Raw genomic sequence first — 20,825 nt, 5'->3', positions numbered from 1 at the left:
TAATTTCTGGGTCAAGATTCGGCTTTTTCAAGAGAGGCTTTATTACTGCCACTTTTAGTGAGCTTGGTACACATCCGGTGGATAGAGAGCCGTTTATTATATTCAACATAGGAGGGCCAAGCACAGGAAGCAGCTCTTTCAGTAGTTTAGTTGGAATAGGGTCCAGTATGCAGCTTGAGGGTTTGGAGGCCATGATTATTTTCATCATTGTGTCAAGAGATATAGTACTAAAACACTTTAGTATCTCCCTTGAGCCAAGGTCCTGGCAGAGTTGTGCAGACTCTGGACAATGAAGCCCTGGAGGAATACCCAGATTTAAAGAGGAGTCCGTAATTTGCTTTCTAATGATCATGATCTTTTCCTCAAAAAAGTTCATAAATTTATTACTGCTGAAGTGAAAGCCATCCTCCATTTGCGAATGCTGCTTTTTAGTTAGCTTTGCGACAGTGTCAAAAAGAAATTTCGGATTGTTCTTATTTTCCTCAATTAAGTTGGAAAAATAGGATGATCGTGCAGCAGTGAGGGCTCTTCGATACTGCACGGTACTGTCTTTCCAAGCTAGTCGGAAGACTTCCAGTTTAGTGTGGCGCCATTTCCGTTCCAATTTTCTGGAAGCTTGCTTCAGAGCTCGTGTATTTTCTGTATACCAGGGAGCTAGTTTCTTATGACAGATGTTTTTAATTTTTAGGGGTGCAACTGCATCTAGGGTATTGCGCAAGGTTGAATTGAGTTCCTCGGTTAGGTGGTTAACTGATTCTTGTCCTCTGACGTCCTTGGGTAGGCAGAGGGAGTCTGGAAGGGCATCAAGGAATCTTTGGGTTGTCTGAGAATTTATATCACGACTTTTAATCTTCCTTGGTTGGGGTCTGAGCAGATTATTTGTTGCAATTGTAAACGCAATAAAATGGTGGTCCGATAATCCAGGATTATGAGGAAAAACATTAAGATCCACAACATTTATTCCATGGGACAAAACTAGGTCCAGAGTATGACTGTGGCAGTGAGTAGGTCCAGAGACATGTTGGACAAAACCCACTGAGTCGATGATGGCTCCGAAAGCCTTTTGGAGTGGGTCTGTGGACTTTTCCATGTGAATGTTAAAGTCACCAAAAATTAGAATATTATCTGCTATGACTACAAGATCCGATAGGAATTCAGGGAACTCAGTAAGGAACACTGCATATGGCCCAGGAGGCCTGTAAACAGTAGCTATAAAAAGTGATTGAGTAGGCTGCATAGATTTCATGACTAGTATTCAGGGGCCAATGCAGACTTAGGAAATGTACGCCTTTCCTACGCACGCATTAAGAGTATTTACCTTATTCAGTCGCTGTCGTGCTGGTATAAAGATCGGGCGACAGGCGCGGGAATGCGTAATATGGTTTTTAATTTTTTTACCCCAAATTACAGCAAGCCATGTAAAGGCACAGGGACGAAGACCAAACAAACATGTTACAACACATAGGGTAGAAACCCCCAAAAAAGAGCGAGGAGGATCTTGAAAAAATAACACAAGCGCACAATGATTAACACACAGGACGAGACCCATAATCATCTGCGTAATCCACAGCGGCACGAAAGCCAAAACACACAGCACAGGTACTCACACGACCAACGGACATAGAACAATAATCGACAAGACAATGGTGAACCAAGGGCACACTTATACAATTACTTATCACTGGGAATAGGGGCCAGCTTTTTCTTTGCAACTCTGCCTAGAAGGCCAGCATCCCAGAGTTGCCTTTTCACTGTTGACGTTGAGACTGGTGTTTTGCGGGTACTATTTAATGAAGCTGCCAGTTGAGGACTTGTGAGGCATCTGTTTCTCAAACTAGACACTCTAATGTACTTGTCCTCTTGCTCTGTTGTGCACCGGGGCCTCCCACTCGTTCTAATCTGATTAAAGCTAGTTTGCACTGTTCTGTGAAGGGAGTAGAACACAGCGTTGTATGAGATCTTCAGTTTCTTGGCAATTTCTCACATGGAATAGCCATAATTTCTCAGAACAAAAATAGACTGACGAGTTTCAGAAGGAAGGTATTTGTTTCTTGCCATTTTGAGCCTGTAATCGAACCCACAAATGCTGATGCTCCAGATACTCAACTAGTCTAAAGAAGGCCAGTTTTATTGCTTCTTTAACCAGAACAACAGTTTTCAGCTGTGCTAACATAATTGCAAAAGGGTTTTCTAATGATCAATTAGCCTTTTAAAATGATAAACTTGGATTAGCTAACACAGTGTTCCATTGGAACACAGGAGTGACGGTTGCTGATAATGGGCATCTGTACGCCTATGTAGATATTCCATAAAAATAATATGCCGTTTCCAGCAACAATAGTCATTTACAACATTAACAATGTCTACACTGTATTAATGATCAATTTGATGTTATTTTAATGGACAAAAAAATGTGCTTTTCTTTCAAAAACAAGGACATTTCGAAGTGACCTCAAACCAGATTAAAAAATACTCTAATCTTGTAGATTATCTAGGTTTTAGAAAGTTTTTATGAATCATAAAAAAACTGGTTTTGTGGAGCCTTTACGTACTAAAGAAAAAGGTGGTTTAATTAGTTCTGAACATTTAACCCATCAAATCAAATACAATTTCATTTGTCAAATGCTTCGTAAACAACAGATGTAAACTAACATTGTTAAGTTTCCCAACAATTCAGAGAGAAAAAGAGAAATAATATAAACATAATAACACAAGGAATAAATCCACAATGAGTAACGATAACGTGGCTATATACAGGAAGTACCAGTACCGAGTCAATGAGCAGGGGTACGAGGTAATTGAGGTAGATATGTACATATAGGTAGGGGTTGTAACGAGTGCGCTGAGAGTCAGGAAGCAAGTTCAGGGAGTGAGTGTTTAAAAAAATAAAAAATAAACAATGAACACGAACCACAAACAGACGAACTGACATAAAAACAGAGTCAATAACACCTGAGGAAAGAACCAAGGGGAGGGACAGATACAGGGAAGATAATCAAGGAAGTGATGGAGTCCAGGTGAGGGTCATGAGGCGCAGGTGCGCAAGAATATGGTGACAGGTGTGTGGGATAATCAGCAGCCTGATGACCTAGAGGCAGGAGAGGGAGTATAATCAGCAGCCTGATGACCTAGAGGTCAGAGAGGGAGGATAATCAGCAGCCTGATGACCTAGAGGGAGGAGAGGGAGGATAATCAGCAGCCTGATGACCTAGAGGGAGGAGAGGGAGGATAATCAGCAGCCTGATGACCTAGAGGGAGGAGAGGGAGGATAATCAGCAGCCTGATGACCTAGAGGGAGGAGAGGGAGGATAATCAGCAGCCTGATGACCTAGAGGCCGGAGAGGGAGGATAATCAGCAGGCTGATGACCTAGAGGTCAGAGAGGGAGTATAATCAGCAGGCTGATGACCTAGAGGCAGGAGAGGGAGGATAATCAGCAGGCTGATGACCTAGAGGGAGGAGAGGGAGGATAATCAGCAGGCTGATGACCTAGAGGACGGAGAGGGAGGATAATCAGCAGGCTGATGACCTAGAGGCAGGAGAGAGAGGATAATCAGCAGGCTGATGACCTAGAGGACGGAGAGGGAGGATAATCAGCAGGCTGATGACCTAGAGGCAGGAGAGGGAGGATAATCAGCAGCCTGATGACCTAGAGGACGGAGAGGGAGGATAATCAGCAGGCTGATGACCTAGAGGCAGGAGAGGGAGGATAATCAGCAGCCTGATGACCTAGAGGTCAGAGAGGGAGGATAATCAGCAGGCTGATGACCTAGAGGTCAGAGAGGGAGGATAATCAGCAGGCTGATGACCTAGAGGACAGAGAGGGAGGATAATCAGCAGGCTGATGACCTAGAGGGAGGAGAGGGAGGATAATCAGCAGCCTGATGACCTAGAGGGAGGAGAGGGAGGATAATCAGCAGCCTGATGACCTAGAGGCCGGAGAGGGAGGATAATCAGCAGGCTGATGACCTAGAGGTCAGAGAGGGAGTATAATCAGCAGGCTGATGACCTAGAGGCAGGAGAGGGAGGATAATCAGCAGGCTGATGACCTAGAGGACGGAGAGGGAGGATAATCAGCAGGCTGATGACCTAGAGGCAGGAGAGGGAGGATAATCAGCAGGCTGATGACCTAGAGGATGGAGAGGGAGTATACGTGACAGGGGTAAAGTGACTAGTCAACAGGATAGATTATAAATGGCAGCAGCAGTGCATGTGATGAGTCAAAAGAGTTAGAGTGACAAGGCTCAATCCAGATAGTCTGGGTAGCTTTAGGAGTTAGAGTGACAAGGCTCAATCCAGATAGTCAGAGTAGCTTTTGGTTAATCTGTCAGATTCAGATCAACTTTATTGTCCCACCAGGGGGAAATTCATTTGGTTATATGCCTAATAAGATGGTACATAAAACATGAAAACACAGAAACTACACAATATAATTCATTCAAAGTGCTTTAGCTACACATTGAAAATGAATGTGCAGTATGCTGTATACTGGAGGGACCAACAGACTATGAATTATACAGCCTAATGGCTGATGGAATAAAACAGTCCCAATATCTATCTGTTTTAATTTTCTTTTGAAGAAGTCTCTTTCCCCTTTTACAGCTGCTGCTGTGACTCTGTTTTGAGTCTGTCTTGTAAAAATGCTTTAAAGATTTAGAAGGATGAGTTTGGTGTACAGTACAGGTGTGTTGCTGATTCTTAATCTATACCAATTATCCTTCCCGCCGTCTTAATCAAGCTGAAGCTTGACTTGGTCTTGCACTCGCATGTTCACAAACACGCATTTCAGAGCAAAGGAGAGCACTCTCTGCAGGACAGATTTATAGAACATTTGTAAGATATATTGCGATTCACATCAAAATGGTTCAGTGTGCGTTAAAAAAATAAATAATTCTCTGTTGCAACTTCCAGGTCACCGGCGCAGGCCGTCAGGGCCACCCAGTCAGTGGACTCAAAACAGTCCTGGAGGTCTTTAGTCTCTTTAGGAGTGTAACATATTGCTGATATAACGGTAAATGTTCAGATAGATTGCACATGTTAAAGTCTCCCATGATCAGCTTTTATGCTTCAGATGACTCTGTTTTCAGCCTGGGATACAAGGTCATGAATCAAGTCGGCAGCTATTCAGGTGTGAATGGAGAGGGCAATGTAAACAATAAATAGTCAACCTGATTTATTTCCCGCGGCAGGAAGTACAGCCGTAGGTTAAGAGCAAGGAGTTCACCGTGTTTAATACAGACCCGGTGCTTAGTTATAATATGGGCAGGATTGCAATATTTCTCATTGACGAACGCACAAATTCCACCGTCTTTTCTCTTACCAGAGTTGATGTTTTGGTCCATTCTAACGATCGTGTAGCCATGCAGCTCCACAGCGGAGTAGGGATCCTGTTCAGTAAACCCAGTTCTCAGGTCTCAGACAGATCAGGCAGGGTACAAGCCCGTAACTCCTCTGTCTAATTCCCTACGCTTTCTACATGGCCATGCATAATAGATGGAAGAGGTTTTCTGAAGGGCTGTTTTTTTTTCTTCTTCTAATTCCTCCTCTACTGCCAGGCTTCCTTGGGTTTTAGATGCCTTTTATTGGGAACATGTTGTTGTATTGATTGTGGTGTTCCATTGCAGTGTAGACTTGTGCAGCAGAGGGTCGGAGATTAAGCAGGACATCCCTTGTGTGTGATATCTGATATCTGCGGTTGCGGATCGCTGTATTCGTTGACGGTTAGGTCGACAGCTTGTTAAAACTAACAGTCAAAGTACTGCTATTTGTCTCATTATTTTATTTTTTTATTTATATTTTATTTCCCCTTTTTATTTAACCGGGTAGGCCAGTTGAGAACAAGTTCTCATTTACAACTGCGACCTGGCCAAGATTTTATTAGCTATATACGATTTAATAACACTCAAAACTTAGTTGGTTGAGGTGAATCGCGACTTTAAAAACACTTTACCGTGCTTCTACACCTGCATTGCTTCCTGTTTGGGGTTTTAGGCTGGGTTTCTGTACAGCACTTTGTGATATCAGCTGATGTAAGAAGGGCTTATAAATACATTTGATTTGATTTAAAGAAAAAGAACAAACACGGAAGGGACCATGTTTCTGCGAGAACAGACGCCGCACACGCACTTCCCTTTTAAATGATCATTCTGATGGAGGTAGAAGCTGTTCGTATTGATCATTCTGATGGAGGTAGAAGCTGTTCGTATTGATCATTCTGATGGAGGTAGAAGCTGTTCATATTGATCATTCTGATGGAGGTAGAAGCTGTTCATATTGATCATTCTGATGGAGGTAGAAGCTGTTCGTATTGATCATTCTGATGGAGGTAGAAGCTGTTCATATTGATCATTCTGATGGAGGTAGAAGCTGTTCATATTGATCATTCTGATGGAGGTAGAAGCTGTTCATATTGATCATTCTGATGGAGGTAGAAGCTGTTCATATTGATCATTCTGATGGAGGTAGAAGCTGTTCATATTGATCATTCTGATGGAGGTAGAAGCTGTTCATATTGATCATTCTGATGGAGGTAGAAGCTGTTCATATTGATCATTCTGATGGAGGTAGAAGCTGTTCATATTGATCATTCTGATGGAGGTAGAAGCTGTTCATATTGATCATTCTGATGGAGGTAGAAGCTGTTCATATTGATCATTCTGATGGAGGTAGAAGCTGTTCATATTGATCATTCTGATGGAGGTAGAAGCTGTTCATATTGATCATTCTGATGGAGGTAGAAGCTGTTCGTATTGATCATTCTGATGGAGGTAGAAGCTGTTCATATTGATCATTCTGATGGAGGTAGAAGCTGTTCGTATTGATCATTCTGATGGAGGTAGAAGCTGTTCGTATTGATCATTCTGATGGAGGTAGAAGCTGTTCGTATTGATCATTCTGATGGAGGTAGAAGCTGTTCATATTGATCATTCTGATGGAGGTAGAAGCTGTTCATATTGATCATTCTGATGGAGGTAGAAGCTGTTTGTATTGATCATTCTGATGGAGGTAGAAGCTGTTCATATTGATCATTCTGATGGAGGTAGAAGCTGTTCATATTGATCATTCTGATGGAGGTAGAAGCTGTTCATATTGATCATTCTGATGGAGGTAGAAGCTGTTCATATTGATCATTCTGATGGAGGTAGAAGCTGTTCATATTGATCATTCTGATGGAGGTAGAAGCTGTTCATATTGATCATTCTGATGGAGGTAGAAGCTGTTCATATTGATCATTCTGATGGAGGTAGAAGCTGTTCATATTGATCATTCTGATGGAGGTAGAAGCTGTTCATATTGATCATTCTGATGGAGGTAGAAGCTGTTCATATTGATCATTCTGATGGAGGTAGAAGCTGTTCATATTGATCATTCTGATGGAGGTAGAAGCTGTTCGTATTGATCATTCTGATGGAGGTAGAAGCTGTTCATATTGATCATTCTGATGGAGGTAGAAGCTGTTCATATTGATCATTCTGATGGAGGTAGAAGCTGTTCATATTGATCATTCTGATGGAGGTAGAAGCTGTTCATATTGATCATTCTGATGGAGGTAGAAGCTGTTCATATTGATCATTCTGATGGAGGTAGAAGCTGTTCGTATTGATCATTCTGATGGAGGTAGAAGCTGTTCGTATTGATCATTCTGATGGAGGTAGAAGCTGTTCGTATTGATCATTCTGATGGAGGTAGAAGCTGTTCGTATTGATCATTCTGATGGAGGTAGAAGCTGTTCGTATTGATCATTCTGATGGAGGTAGAAGCTGTTCATATTGATCATTCTGATGGAGGTAGAAGCTGTTCGTATTGATCATTCTGATGGAGGTAGAAGCTGTTCGTATTGATCATTCTGATGGAGGTAGAAGCTGTTCGTATTGATCATTCTGATGGAGGTAGAAGCTGTTCGTATTGATCATTCATATTGATCATTCTGATGGAGGTAGAAGCTGTTCATATTGATCATTCTGATGGAGGTAGAAGCTGTTCATATTGATCATTCTGATGGAGGTAGAAGCTGTTCATATTGATCATTCTGATGGAGGTAGAAGCTGTTCATATTGATCATTCTGATGGAGGTAGAAGCTGTTCATATTGATCATTCTGATGGAGGTAGAAGCTGTTCATATTGATCATTCTGATGGAGGTAGAAGCTGTTCATATTGATCATTCTGATGGAGGTAGAAGCTGTTCATATTGATCATTCTGATGGAGGTAGAAGCTGTTCATATTGATCATTCTGATGGAGGTAGAAGCTGTTCATATTGATCATTCTGATGGAGGTAGAAGCTGTTCATATTGATCATTCTGATGGAGGTAGAAGCTGTTCATATTGATCATTCTGATGGAGGTAGAAGCTGTTCATATTGATCATTCTGATGGAGGTAGAAGCTGTTCATATTGATCATTCTGATGGAGGTAGAAGCTGTTCATATTGATCATTCTGATGGAGGTAGAAGCTGTTCATATTGATCATTCTGATGGAGGTAGAAGCTGTTCATATTGATCATTCTGATGGAGGTAGAAGCTGTTCGTATTGATCATTCTGATGGAGGTAGAAGCTGTTCATATTGATCATTCTGATGGAGGTAGAAGCTGTTCATATTGATCATTCTGATGGAGGTAGAAGCTGTTCATATTGATCATTCTGATGGAGGTAGAAGCTGTTCATATTGATCATTCTGATGGAGGTAGAAGCTGTTCATATTGATCATTCTGATGGAGGTAGAAGCTGTTCATATTGATCATTCTGATGGAGGTAGAAGCTGTTCATATTGATCATTCTGATGGAGGTAGAAGCTGTTCATATTGATCATTCTGATGGAGGTAGAAGCTGTTCATATTGATCATTCTGATGGAGGTAGAAGCTGTTCATATTGATCATTCTGATGGAGGTAGAAGCTGTTCATATTGATCATTCTGATGGAGGTAGAAGCTGTTCATATTGATCATTCTGATGGAGGTAGAAGCTGTTCAGGGTCATGTTGGTTCCAGACTCGGTGCATCAATACTGCTTACTGTGCTAATGTTGGAAGATTAGTGTATACAGAATTATAACAGGGAGAATAGTGTACAATAGTAGGCTATACCCTCATCTATTACCTGCACTAACCATGGGACTGTACTAACCATGGAACTGTGTGATGACAAGTATTGCGCCATGCGTCAACTTCAAGCTGGTACAGCTTGGTCTGCGCTCCGCACCATAACAATTTAATTAGCCTACATGTCTTTTTTTGTATTATCAACTGTTACTAATGATCCTCAGCAACAACCACACAGCCGTGACGGACGTTTAGAGAGGAAGCAAATGAAGGTAAACAATGAAATTAAACTAAACAAAACAACGAAATTAAATGGAATGATAATGTAGGCTATACCAACTGAAGGGAACTAACAGTAAATTGGGCTCTCGAGTGGCGCAGCGGTCTAAGACACTGCATCTCAGTGCTAGAGGCGTCACTACAGACCCTGGTTCGATTCTAGTCTGTATCATAACCGGCCGTGATTGGGAGTCCCATAGGGCGGCGCACAATTGGCCCAGCGTCGTCTGTGTTAGTGTTTTGGCCGGAGTAGGCCGTCGTTGTAAATAAGAATTTGTTCTTAACTGACTTGCCACGTTAAATAAAGGTTAAATAAAAACAAAACAAAAAAAATGTACAGTTGAATATGTGTGGTTATTAGGACTACTGTCCGTCCATACTGATAAGGGTTCATATTTAACACGATAGAAAAAGGAGACAGAGAAAGTCAGGGTAGTTTATAATTAAGACATTACCGTTAAAAGGCTGTACAACTTAAAATTCGGCACAATTGCACAGCATTTCATCAACTTTACTGTGGAAAAGGTGATATGTTGATATGCTTCAGTTTGCTGCCACATGACTGGTTTCATGTTTGTCTCCAGCGATCCCACGAGGTAAAATAGGTCTAAAACATGTGTCCTTTGTATATCCCACATCTCATAACATATCACTAATTTACCCAGCTCTGATCAATAGCTCTGATCAATAGCTCTGATCAATAGTTGTCACATCCGTCGTAGGAAGGAGACCAAGGCGCAGCGTGAGTATCGTTCCACATCTTTTATTTGAATGTGAAACTTAGCGAGACAAAACAATAAACTAATAACAAACAACAAACCGTGACGACAGCGGTGCAACATGCACTAACTCAAAATAATCTACCCACAAACACAGGTGGGGAAAAACAAGAACTTAAATATGATCCCCAATTAGAGACAACGATGACCCGCTGCCTCTAATTGGGAATCATACAAAAACCCCAACATAGAAAAAAGAAACTAGAACACAACATAGAAATAAATAAACTAGATAAACCCCCCCCCCCCCATTCACGCCCTGACCTACTCTACCATAGAAAATAAGAGCTCTCTATGATCAGGACGTGACAATAGCTCTTATCAAGTTGTAATTGACAGTGTGTGGAGAATGGTGTTATTTCTATCAGGAAAAATAAAGTAGAAGCTTTTTCCGCTTGGAACCAGCTCGACCTTATTCATGGTTTCCTCGTGCATAAAGGTGGTGGAATTATGAGGGGAATTAAGTCAAGGTTAGAATACAGCGTATCGGTAGACACACCTTCATTTATTCCATCTCAAACCCAAACGAATAGCGGGTGAATAGCATGGTATTCTCATGCTTATGTTGAAAGGCTCAGAATATGGGTAGAGAGAAAAGTGCATATAAAGGAAATTACATTCCATTTATATTAGCTTAACTCTGGTCGGAATTCCCCCATGTACAGTGGCAAGAAAAAGTATGTGAACCATTTGGAATTATCTGGATTTCTGCATCAATTGGTCACCAAATTTGATCTGATTTTCATCTTAGTCACAACAATAGACAAACACAGTGTGCTTAAACTAATAACACACAAATTATTGTATTTTTCTTTTGAGTTGTTTGGAAGGAAAACACAACATTATGTGTGGAGAAAAAAGGCACAGCACACCAACATAAAAACCTCATCCCAACTGTAAAGTATGGTGGAGGGAGCATCATGATTTGGGGCTGCTTTGCTGCCTCAGGGCCTGGACAGCTTGCTATCATTGATGGAAAAATGAATTCCCAAGTTTGTCAAGACATTTTTCAGGAGAATGTTAGGCTTTCTGTCCTCCAATTGAAGCTCAACAGAAGTTGGGTGATGCAATAGGACAACGACCCAAAACACAGAAATAAATCAACAACGGAATGGCTTGAACAGAAGAAAATACGCCTTCTGGAGTGGCCCAGTCAGAGTCCTGACCTCAAGCTGATTGGGATGCAGTGGCATGACCTCAAGAGAGCAGTTCACACCAGACATCCCAAGAATATTGCAGAACTGAAACAGTATTGTAAAGAGGAAGGGTCCAAAATTCCTCCTGACCGTTGTGCAGGTCTCATCCGCAACTATAGAAAGCATTTGGTTGAGGTTATTGCTGCCAAAGGAGGGTCAACCAGTTATTAAATCCAAGGGATCACATACTTTTCCCACCCTGCACTGTGAATGTTTACACGGTGTGTTCAATAAAGACATGAAAACGTATAATTGTTTGTGTTTTATTAGTTTAGCACACTGTGTTTGTCTATTGTTGTGACTTAGATGAAGATCAGATCAAATTTGATGACCAATTTATGCAGAAATCCAGGTAAATCCAAAGGGTTCATAAACTTGTTCTTACCACTGTAGGTTACTTTCCGGTACACTTTCAAAATCTCTCATTCTGTTGTATAGAAATGTTCATGTCCAGGCTTCTAATGTATAGAAATGTTCATGTCCAGGCTTCTAATGTATAGAAATGTTCATGTCCAGGCTTCTAATGTATAGAAATGTTCATGTCCAGGCTTCTAATGTATAGAAATGTTCATGTCCAGGCTTCTAATGTATAGAAATGTTCATGTCCAGGCTTCTAATGTATAGAAATGTTCATGTCCAGGCTTCTAATGTATTGATGGAGGTGTGGGGATTCCTCTAATGTACTGATGGAGGTGTGAGGATTCCTCTAATGTATTGTTGGAGGTGTGGGGATTCCTCTAATGTATTGATGGAGGTGTGGGGATTCCTCTAATGTATTGATGGAGGTGTGGGGAATCCTCTAATGTATTGATGGAGGTGTGGGGATTCCTCTAATGTATTGATGGAGGTGTGGGGATTCCTCTAATGTACTGATGGAGGTGTGGGGATTCCTCTAATGTATTGATGGAGGTGTGGGGATTCCTCTAATGTATTGATGGAGGTGTGGGGATTCCTCTAATGTATTGATGGAGGTGTGGGGATTCCTCTAATGTACTGATGGAGGTGTGGGGATTCCTCTAATGTATTGATGGAGGTGTGGGGATTCCTCTAATGTATTGATGGAGGTGTGGGGATTCCTCTAATGTATTGTTGGAGGTGTGGGGATCCCTCTAATGTATTGATGGAGGTGTGGGGATTCCTCTAATGTATTGATGGAGGTGTGGGGATTCCTCTAATGTATTGTTGGAGGTGTGGGGATCCCTCTAATGTATTGATGGAGGTGTGGGGATCCTCTAATGTATTGATGGAGGTGTGGGGATCCCTCTAATGTATTGTTGGAGGTGTGGGGATTCCTCTAATGTATTGTTGGAGGTGTGGGGATCCTCTAATGTACTGTTGGAGGTGTGGGGATTCCTCTAATGTATTGTTGGAGGTGTGGGGATTCCTCTAATGTACTGATGGAGGTGTGGGGATTCCTCTAATGTATTGTTGGAGGTGTGGGGATTCCTCTAATGTACTGATGGAGGTGTGGGGATTCCTCTAATGTATTGATGGAGGTGTGGGGATTCCTCTAATGTATTGTTGGAGGTGTGGGGATTCCTCTAATGTACTGATGGAGGTGTGGGGATTCCTCTAATGTACTGATGGAGGTGTGGGGATTCCTCTAATGTATTGATGGAGGTGTGGGGATTCATCTAATGTATTGATGGAGGTGTGGGGATTCCTCTAATGTATTGATGGAGGTGTGGGGATTCCTCTAATGTATTGATGGAGGTGTGGGGATTCCTCTAATGTATTGATGGAGGTGTGGGGATCCCTCTAATGTATTGATGGAGGTGTGGGGATCCTCTAATGTATTGATGGAGGTGTGGGGATTCCTCTAATATATTGATGGAGGTGTGGGGATTCCTCTAATGTATTGATGGAGGTGTGGGGATTCCTCTAATATATTGATGGAGGTGTGGGGATCCTCTAATGTATTGATGGAGGTGTGGGGATTCCTCTAATGTATTGATGGAGGTGTGGGGATTCCTCTAATATATTGATGGAGGTGTGGGGATCCTCTAATGTATTGATGGAGGTGTGGGGATCCTCTAATGTATCGATTCTGCTGTGGGCGGTGTGGGTTGAATTGTAAACAGGGACTTGGTGACCATGACTTAACTGAAGAGGTCATGTTAACATTTTGTCACAGAAGTTACATCATTTTTATTTAGCAAAATGAACATCTTAATAAAAATGTAAACATTTACTAATTTACTTTCTGGATAAAGTGACATAATGTGAAGAGTTCCTTGAGGGGGAAAGAGTCGAAATGAAAAACATGGTGATTGTTATCTATGAAAAGGTTTATGGAATTCATTTTTATGCCCCAATTCTGAAAAGTAGGTCACACATTTACGGTAGTTCACGCAGATTGTTTGATGGAAGATTTGATTGTTTGATGGAAGATTTGATTGGTTGATGGAAGATTTGATTGTTTGATGGAAGATTTGATTGGTTGATAGAATAAAGATGCTGTAAGACACCAGGAAATCACGTAGACAAGGAAACATCTGAAATGTTTCCTCCGAAAGCCAAGCTGCTCTTTATTAAAGCCCCATCTCTGCAGCATTCTATTACTCTCAAAACAACCCGTTGTACAAACCATAGACCATTTCACTTAAAGTTTTCCTATGTATGCTTTCTCTCAGAAACAAAACCTAAGGGTTTCAATTGCCCCACAGCCCTACTCCGGTGACCAGCTGTATCAACAGTTGCAGTGACGCTGTATCAACAACAGCAGTGAATGTGGAAATTGGTAACAGCGGGGCGGCCATTGTGTGCCTCTAAAGTCAACTGCAGGTGTGATCTGTAGTCTGAATTACGTAGCTCTCTACTGACAGAGTCCCAAATGCCAACCTATTCCCTACTTAGTGCACTACGTTTGACCAGGGCTCTGGTAGGGAATAGGGTGCCATTTGAGATGCAGACAGGTTATGTTTACCCGAGCGCAGACGAGGGGGGCCAAACTAATGTTTATGCCACGATAATGCTTGTGAGAGTGAGAGAATTTGTACAAGGGGCATGTTGTGAGAGAAGCTCTATGCATACAGAGATGGTTATTCAAAAGCCTCCAGGGTAGTTTTTATGTCATGTGCTTTGTCGCTGCCGGTTCTTTGCCTGAAGGTGAAATAATCCTGTATTCCATCTTGGTTAAATCCATATCTACCACAGTTCTGTTTTCAATTTTGTAATGTTGTTTTTGCTCTCTCACTGTATCTCTCTCCATTCCTCTTTCTATCTCTCTTTCTCACTCTCCCTCCCCCTTTGCCTCCCTCCCTCCCTCTCTCTTTCAGTGATGGCTTGTGGGATGCCTATACCTCCAGTAAACGGTAGTATTGTCGGGCAGGACTTCACTCTTGGTGCCAGGGCCATGTACCAGTGTAACCCCGGTTTCCGATTGGCCAGCCCCCTGGCCGTGTCAGTCATCTGTCAGTTGTCTGGGAGGTGGAGCTCCAATGAGGCCCCGCCCCGCTGCATACGTGAGTAGTCCTCATTGATTGGAATTGACATACCTATATTTCGCTTATTAGGTACACTTTTGCCCCCCCCACACTTTGCCTCCAGAACAGCCTGAATTCTCTGGGGCATAGATTTTTATAATTGCTCAATATGCTATCAAGGGACCTAACGTGTGCCAGGAAAACATTCCATCACCACCACCAGTTTGTATCGTTGACAACAGGCAGGATGGGGGCCATGGACTCATGCTGTTTACGCCCAAATCCTAACTCTGCCATCAGCATGACACCAGGCAGGATGGGGGTCATGGACTCATGCTGCTTACACCCAAATCCTGACCATCAGCATGACACCAGGCAGGATGGGGGCCATGGACTCATGCTGCTTACGCCCAAATCCTAACTCTGCCATCAGCATGACGCAACAGGCAGGATGGGGGCCATGGACTCATGCTGCTTACGCCCAAATCCTAACTCTGCCATCAAAATGACACCAGGCAGGATGGGGGCCATGGACTCATGCTGTTTACGCCCAAATCCTGACCATCAGCATGACGCAGCAGGCAGGATGGGGGCCATGGACTCATGCTGCTTACGCCCAAATCCTAACTCTGCCATCAGCATGACACCAGGCAGGATGGGGGCCATGGACTCATGCTGTTTACGCCCAAATCCTAACTCTGCCATCAGCATGACACCAGGCAGGATGGGGGCCATGGACTCATGATGTTTACGCCCAAATCCTAACTCTGCCATCAGCATGACACCAGGCAGGATGGGGGCCATGGACTCATGCTGTTTACGCCCAAATCCTGACCATCAGCATGACGCAACAGGCAGGATGGGGGCCATGGACTCATGCTGTTTACGCCCAAATCCTGACCATCAGCATGACGCAACAGGCAGGATGGGGGCCATGCACTCATGCTGCTTACGCCCAAATCCTGACCATCAGCATGACACCAGGCAGGATGGGGGCCATGCACTCATGCTGCTTACGCCCAAATCCTAACTCTGCCATCAGCATGACAACAGGCAGGATGGGGGCCATGGACTCATGCTGCTTACGCCCAAATCCTGACCATCAGCATGACGCAACAGGCAGGATGGGGGCCATGGACTCATGCTGTTTACGCACCGGGATTTGTCGTACCAGGCGATGTTTTTTCAGTCCTCAGTGTTGGTGATCGCAATGCCCCACTGGAGCTGCTCCTCCTTCGTTTTTAGCTGATAGGAGTGAAACCCTGTGTGGTCGTCTGCTGCAATAGCCCGTCTGTGATAAGGACCGACTAGTTGTGCGCTCCGAGATGGGGGTATTCTGCACACCACTGTTGTACTGCGCCGTTATTTGCGCCCCACCTGTAAACTTGCACAGTTCTTGCTGTTGTCCTTCGACCGGTCTTATCAACGAGCAGTTTTTGCCCACAGGACTTCCGCTGACTGGATGTTTTTGTTTGTTTGTCGCGCCATTCTCTGTATACCCTAGACACTGTCATGCGTGAAAAGCACACGAGAGCGGACTTTTCTGAGATAATGGCATCGATGATGATGTTTAAATTATATTTTACCTTTATTTAACTGGGCAAGTCAGTTCAGAACAAATTCTTATTTTACAATGACAGCCTACCGAGGAACAGTGGGTTAACTGCCTTGTTCAGGGGCCAGAACGACAGATTTTTACCTTGTCAGCTCGGGGATTTGATCTTGCAATTAGAGTTGTGACAGGGTTCAGCGCCAGGAACATTTCAATTTAAGGTCTGTTGTATGTGTTCATTTGGGGAGAGATAAATCCCCAGCACTTCTTGTGTCCAAGAGTCACTAAAATATCACCGTTGAAATCCAAGAACGAGGCGTCTCTGCCAAGCTTGTGTCATGTTTAGATTATAAATAACTTAGAAAATGAGGTTCGCTAGTTCGGGCTTTTATTGTGGCCATTTTAAATGTACTTTGACAACTAAATATAATAGTGTGTCAACTATTAAAATCCAATCAAATAAAATGTTATTTGTCACTTGAATACAACAGGTGTAGTAGACCTCACAGTGAAATGCTGAATACAACAGGTGTAGTAGACCTCACAGTGAAATGCTGAATACAACAGGTGTAGTAGACCTCACAGTGAAATGCTGAATACAACAGGTGTAGTAGACCTTACAGTGAAATGCTGAATACAACAGGTGTAGTAGACCTCACAGTGAAATGCTGAATACAACAGGTGTAGTAGACCTTACAGTGAAATGCTGAATACAACAGGTGTAGATCTTACAGTGAAATGCTGACTTACAAGCCTTTAATAAACAATGCAGTTTTCTGAAAATGCCTAAAAAATAAAAGTAAAATAAAAAGAGACAAGAAAAACAAATAATTAACGAGCATCAGTAAGTAACGTGTCATACAGATGAATAGACTGAGACATACAGTATATTGCCTATTGATAAAATAAAAACAAGTAATTTCACATCTTAAAAACAGTTCAGTTAGTCATTTCTGACCTGTGACCTATGTGTATCTGACCCCTGACCTTTGCAGCGGTGACCTGCCCTGACATAGGCCACTCTGCTGTGGATCACGGGAGATGGAGGCTGATCTACGGGTCTCAGAGCCTGTACGACGCGATGATGATGCTCATCTGTGACCCCGGATATTACTACAAGGGTCAGAGGGTCATCCGTTGCCAGGCCAACAGCACCTGGGACTACCCAGAGCCCCGGCCGGCCTGCGAGAGTGAGTCAGAATCTCCAGCTCCCACAATGCATTGTTGAGCAGTAAAATCTGCCGTTTTGCTTTCAGCCAAGTTGTGCTTTAGATGATGTAGCAGAATTAGAAAGACACGATAAATAAAATAGATTTACCAACATTATCAGTGTTAATTCACCTGACTAATGCTTTCTTTACATGTACTCATATTGAGGTAGGAGAGAGAGAAAGATTGGCCTTGATGAACACAGAGGAGATGTAGAATGATTATAATTGTTTTATTTATTTTACCTTTTATTTAACTAGGCAAGTCAGTTAAGAACAAATTCTTATTTTCAATGACGGCCTACTGGGGAACAGTGGGTTATCTGCCTTGTTCAGGGACAGAACGACAGATTTTTACCTTTGTCAGCTCAGGGATTCGATCCAGCAACCTTTCGGTTACTAGTCCAACGCTCTAACCACTAGGCTATCTGCCGCCCCAAAAAGAAAGATTGATTGAACGCAGAGAGGAGAGAGAGAAAGATTGGCCTTGATGAACACAGAGAGGAGAGAGAGAAATGTTAGCCTTGATGAATGGAGAAAGGAAACCTTGATCCAACAAAATGGATGACATCAAAACAAGACAATTACCCAAATGAAATAAACCAAGTTGAACAGATGAATGTGTTTTGTTGTTGTTTTAGGATTAATTTTTTATTCTGCTTGCCTCCTCTCCTCTCCTCTCCTCCTCAGTAATCTCCTGTGGGGACCTGGGCACTCCTCCGAATGGGAATAAGATCGGGAGTCTGACTGTGTTCGGAGCGACAGCCATCTTCTCCTGTAACACGGGCTATACGCTGGTTGGTTCCCGGGTCAGAGAGTGCATGTCCAATGGCCTCTGGAGTGGATCTCAGGTCCAGTGTCTCGGTAAGAGAACCAGAACCAGCAAAGAGAAAGTTACAACCAAATTTTAACCAGTTCAATCTCATGTTGTATTTCAAGCTATTTTTCATAAAGAACCAGATCATAGTGTTTTGTCAACCATTATGTTTTATATGGCTATATGACCTATTTATGACGAACAGAATATACATATGTGACTGTATTCTTTGTCTCTCTCTGTTCTGTCCCTCCTCTCTAGCGGGTCACTGTGGTACCCCAGAACCGATAGTGAACGGTCAGATCATAGGAGAGAACTATAACTACAGAGGTAGTGTTGTCTACCAGTGTAACCCGGGATTCAGACTCATCGGTGTGTCTGTACGCATCTGCGAACAGGACCACCGCTGGTCCGGACGCACCCCTGTCTGTGTCCGTAAGTACCCAGAGATAGTGGCTTTGCTTATGGATTGAAAAAAAAAAAAAATCTACCAGGCTTTTACAGAAATCCCAGTTGGAACATTCCCAGAATTAGGAGGGGTTAAAAGCAGGGAATACAGGAATTCTCCAACCGGGATTTCTGGGAAACCAGTGTATTCTGGGAAAGTTTGCGGAATTGTGCAACCCGAGTGTCTCCTGATAGGTGTATGGGGACTTATAGATTAGCGTTTTCCTATAGAGTAATGAATAACATTAGATATACACTAGGGTCTACCTATAGTGTAATGAATATCATTAGATAGGACTAGGGACCTACTGGCTAAGGTGGAATAATATTTGAAAACATATGACTGATGTGTTTCGGGATAGTGTTGACAGCTTCTAATAACTTCAGACGTGTTTAGCGATAGATATTGTGTATATTTTTTTCTTGTCTCCATAGCGATCACATGTGGTCATCCGGGCAACCCTACCTTTGGCTTTACCCAGGGAACGCAGTTCAACCTGAACGATATTGTGCGCTTCGCGTGCAACACCGGCTACGTCCTACAGGGGGCTGTCAAGTCTCACTGCCAGTCCAACGGACAGTGGAGCAACACCCTACCCAAGTGTAAAAGTAAGTCTGGAGAATGTACAGAGAGGACTGTATTATTTTTGTTCCCTGCTATGGGAAAGAAGTGGGCCACGTATGGGATGTGTAGGTAATATTTACACATAAAGTGTTGAATAAAGATGTCTGGATAAAAAAGTTTATTTCCTGGCTTAATCTGTGATGCTGACGTTGCATGTCAGATAGCTAGATTAGTTTAGTTTAGTTTAGCTTCGCAGAGTACTGTTATCTTTCCGTAGAATTAAAGAACTTAGCATTACTGTCGCCCGTAAAATGTCTTTGCTCGTATTGGTAAGTGATATTGACAGAGACATTGGGGTGTGTTGTGCGTGTGTCAGCTAGCAAGCTCAGAGCTAGCTAAATTTAGTTTAGTTTAGCGCAGTGATGTCACCTTTCTGGAGACTTGGAATGTTTAGTCGCCCTGACCCGTTAAATGTCTTGATTCTTGTAGGCATATACAGCGCCTTCAGAAAGTAGTCATACCCCTTGACTTATTCCACATTTTGTTGTTACAGCCTGAATTCAAAATGGAATACATAGATTTTTTTTCTTACCCATCTACACACAATACCCTGTAATGACATGGACAATGTTTTTTGAAATGTTTGTAAATTTGTTGAAAATGAAATATTGAAATATCTAATTTACATAAGTATTTAAATGCCTGAGTCAATACATGTTAGAATCACCTTTGGCAGCGATTATAGCTGTGAGTTTTTCTGGGTAACTTTCTAATAGCTTTGCACATATAGATTGTACAATATTCATTAAACAATTATTTAGAAAATTCTTCAAGCTCTGTCAAGTTGCTTGTTAATCATTGATAGACAGACATTTAAAGTCTTGTCATAGATGTTCAAGCCAATTTAAGTCAAAACTGTAACTAGGCCACTCAGGAACATTCAGTGTCTCACCAGAATTATGGCCAGGAATACAACTTTCCCGAATTGGGTCCTTTGTTCGTAACCCCCAGGGCAATTGAACTTATCCCAGAGGCTGATCCAATATGAGGTATTCGGAGTGGACTTCTAGGCGTGCACACCATCCACCACTTCTGAGTATATTACTCACTAATGTTCAGTCCCTGGACAGTAAAGTAGACGAGCTCAGGGCGAGGATCTCCTTCCAGAGAGACATCAGGGACTTTAACATACTCTGTTTCATGGAATATTGGCTCTCTCCGAATATACTGTCCACATATCCTGATGCAGCATTAATTGTAGCTGGGGATTTTAACCTTTTAAGCAAATTTGAGGAAAGTTTTATCAACAATAAATGACTGTAGTCACGCTGCCCCCGCCCTCCCTTCGGCAAATCAGATCAAGACTCTATTTTGCTCCTCCTGCTGCTCTCTTATAGGCAGAAATTCAAACAGGAAGTAACCGTGCTAAGGTATATTCAACGCTGGTCTGAACAATCAGAATCTGTGCTTGAAGATGGTTTTGATCATTCAGACTGGGATATGTTCCTTGTAGTTTCAGA

At 42.5% G+C, this 20,825-nt stretch overlaps 1 protein-coding gene across 1 annotated transcript in view; it reads left to right on the top strand.

The window, feature by feature from the left end:
• Positions 1-20,825, top strand: part of csmd2 (CUB and Sushi multiple domains 2) — a 338,221-nt gene that overhangs the window by 292,619 nt on the left and 24,777 nt on the right. The window contains exons 47-51 of the mRNA XM_029734626.1: positions 14,570-14,755; positions 17,264-17,458; positions 18,167-18,340; positions 18,555-18,728; positions 19,176-19,349. Of these exons, the coding sequence (XP_029590486.1) occupies positions 14,570-14,755; positions 17,264-17,458; positions 18,167-18,340; positions 18,555-18,728; positions 19,176-19,349 (903 nt within the window). The remainder of the gene's footprint in view (positions 1-14,569; positions 14,756-17,263; positions 17,459-18,166; positions 18,341-18,554; positions 18,729-19,175; positions 19,350-20,825) is intronic.

This window comes from Salmo trutta, chromosome 36 (genome assembly GCF_901001165.1).
Source record: "Salmo trutta chromosome 36, fSalTru1.1, whole genome shotgun sequence".
NCBI lineage: Eukaryota > Metazoa > Chordata > Actinopteri > Salmoniformes > Salmonidae > Salmo > Salmo trutta.
The sequence above is the reverse complement of the archived record's forward strand: the minus strand, read 5'-3'. Positions and strand labels throughout refer to the sequence as shown.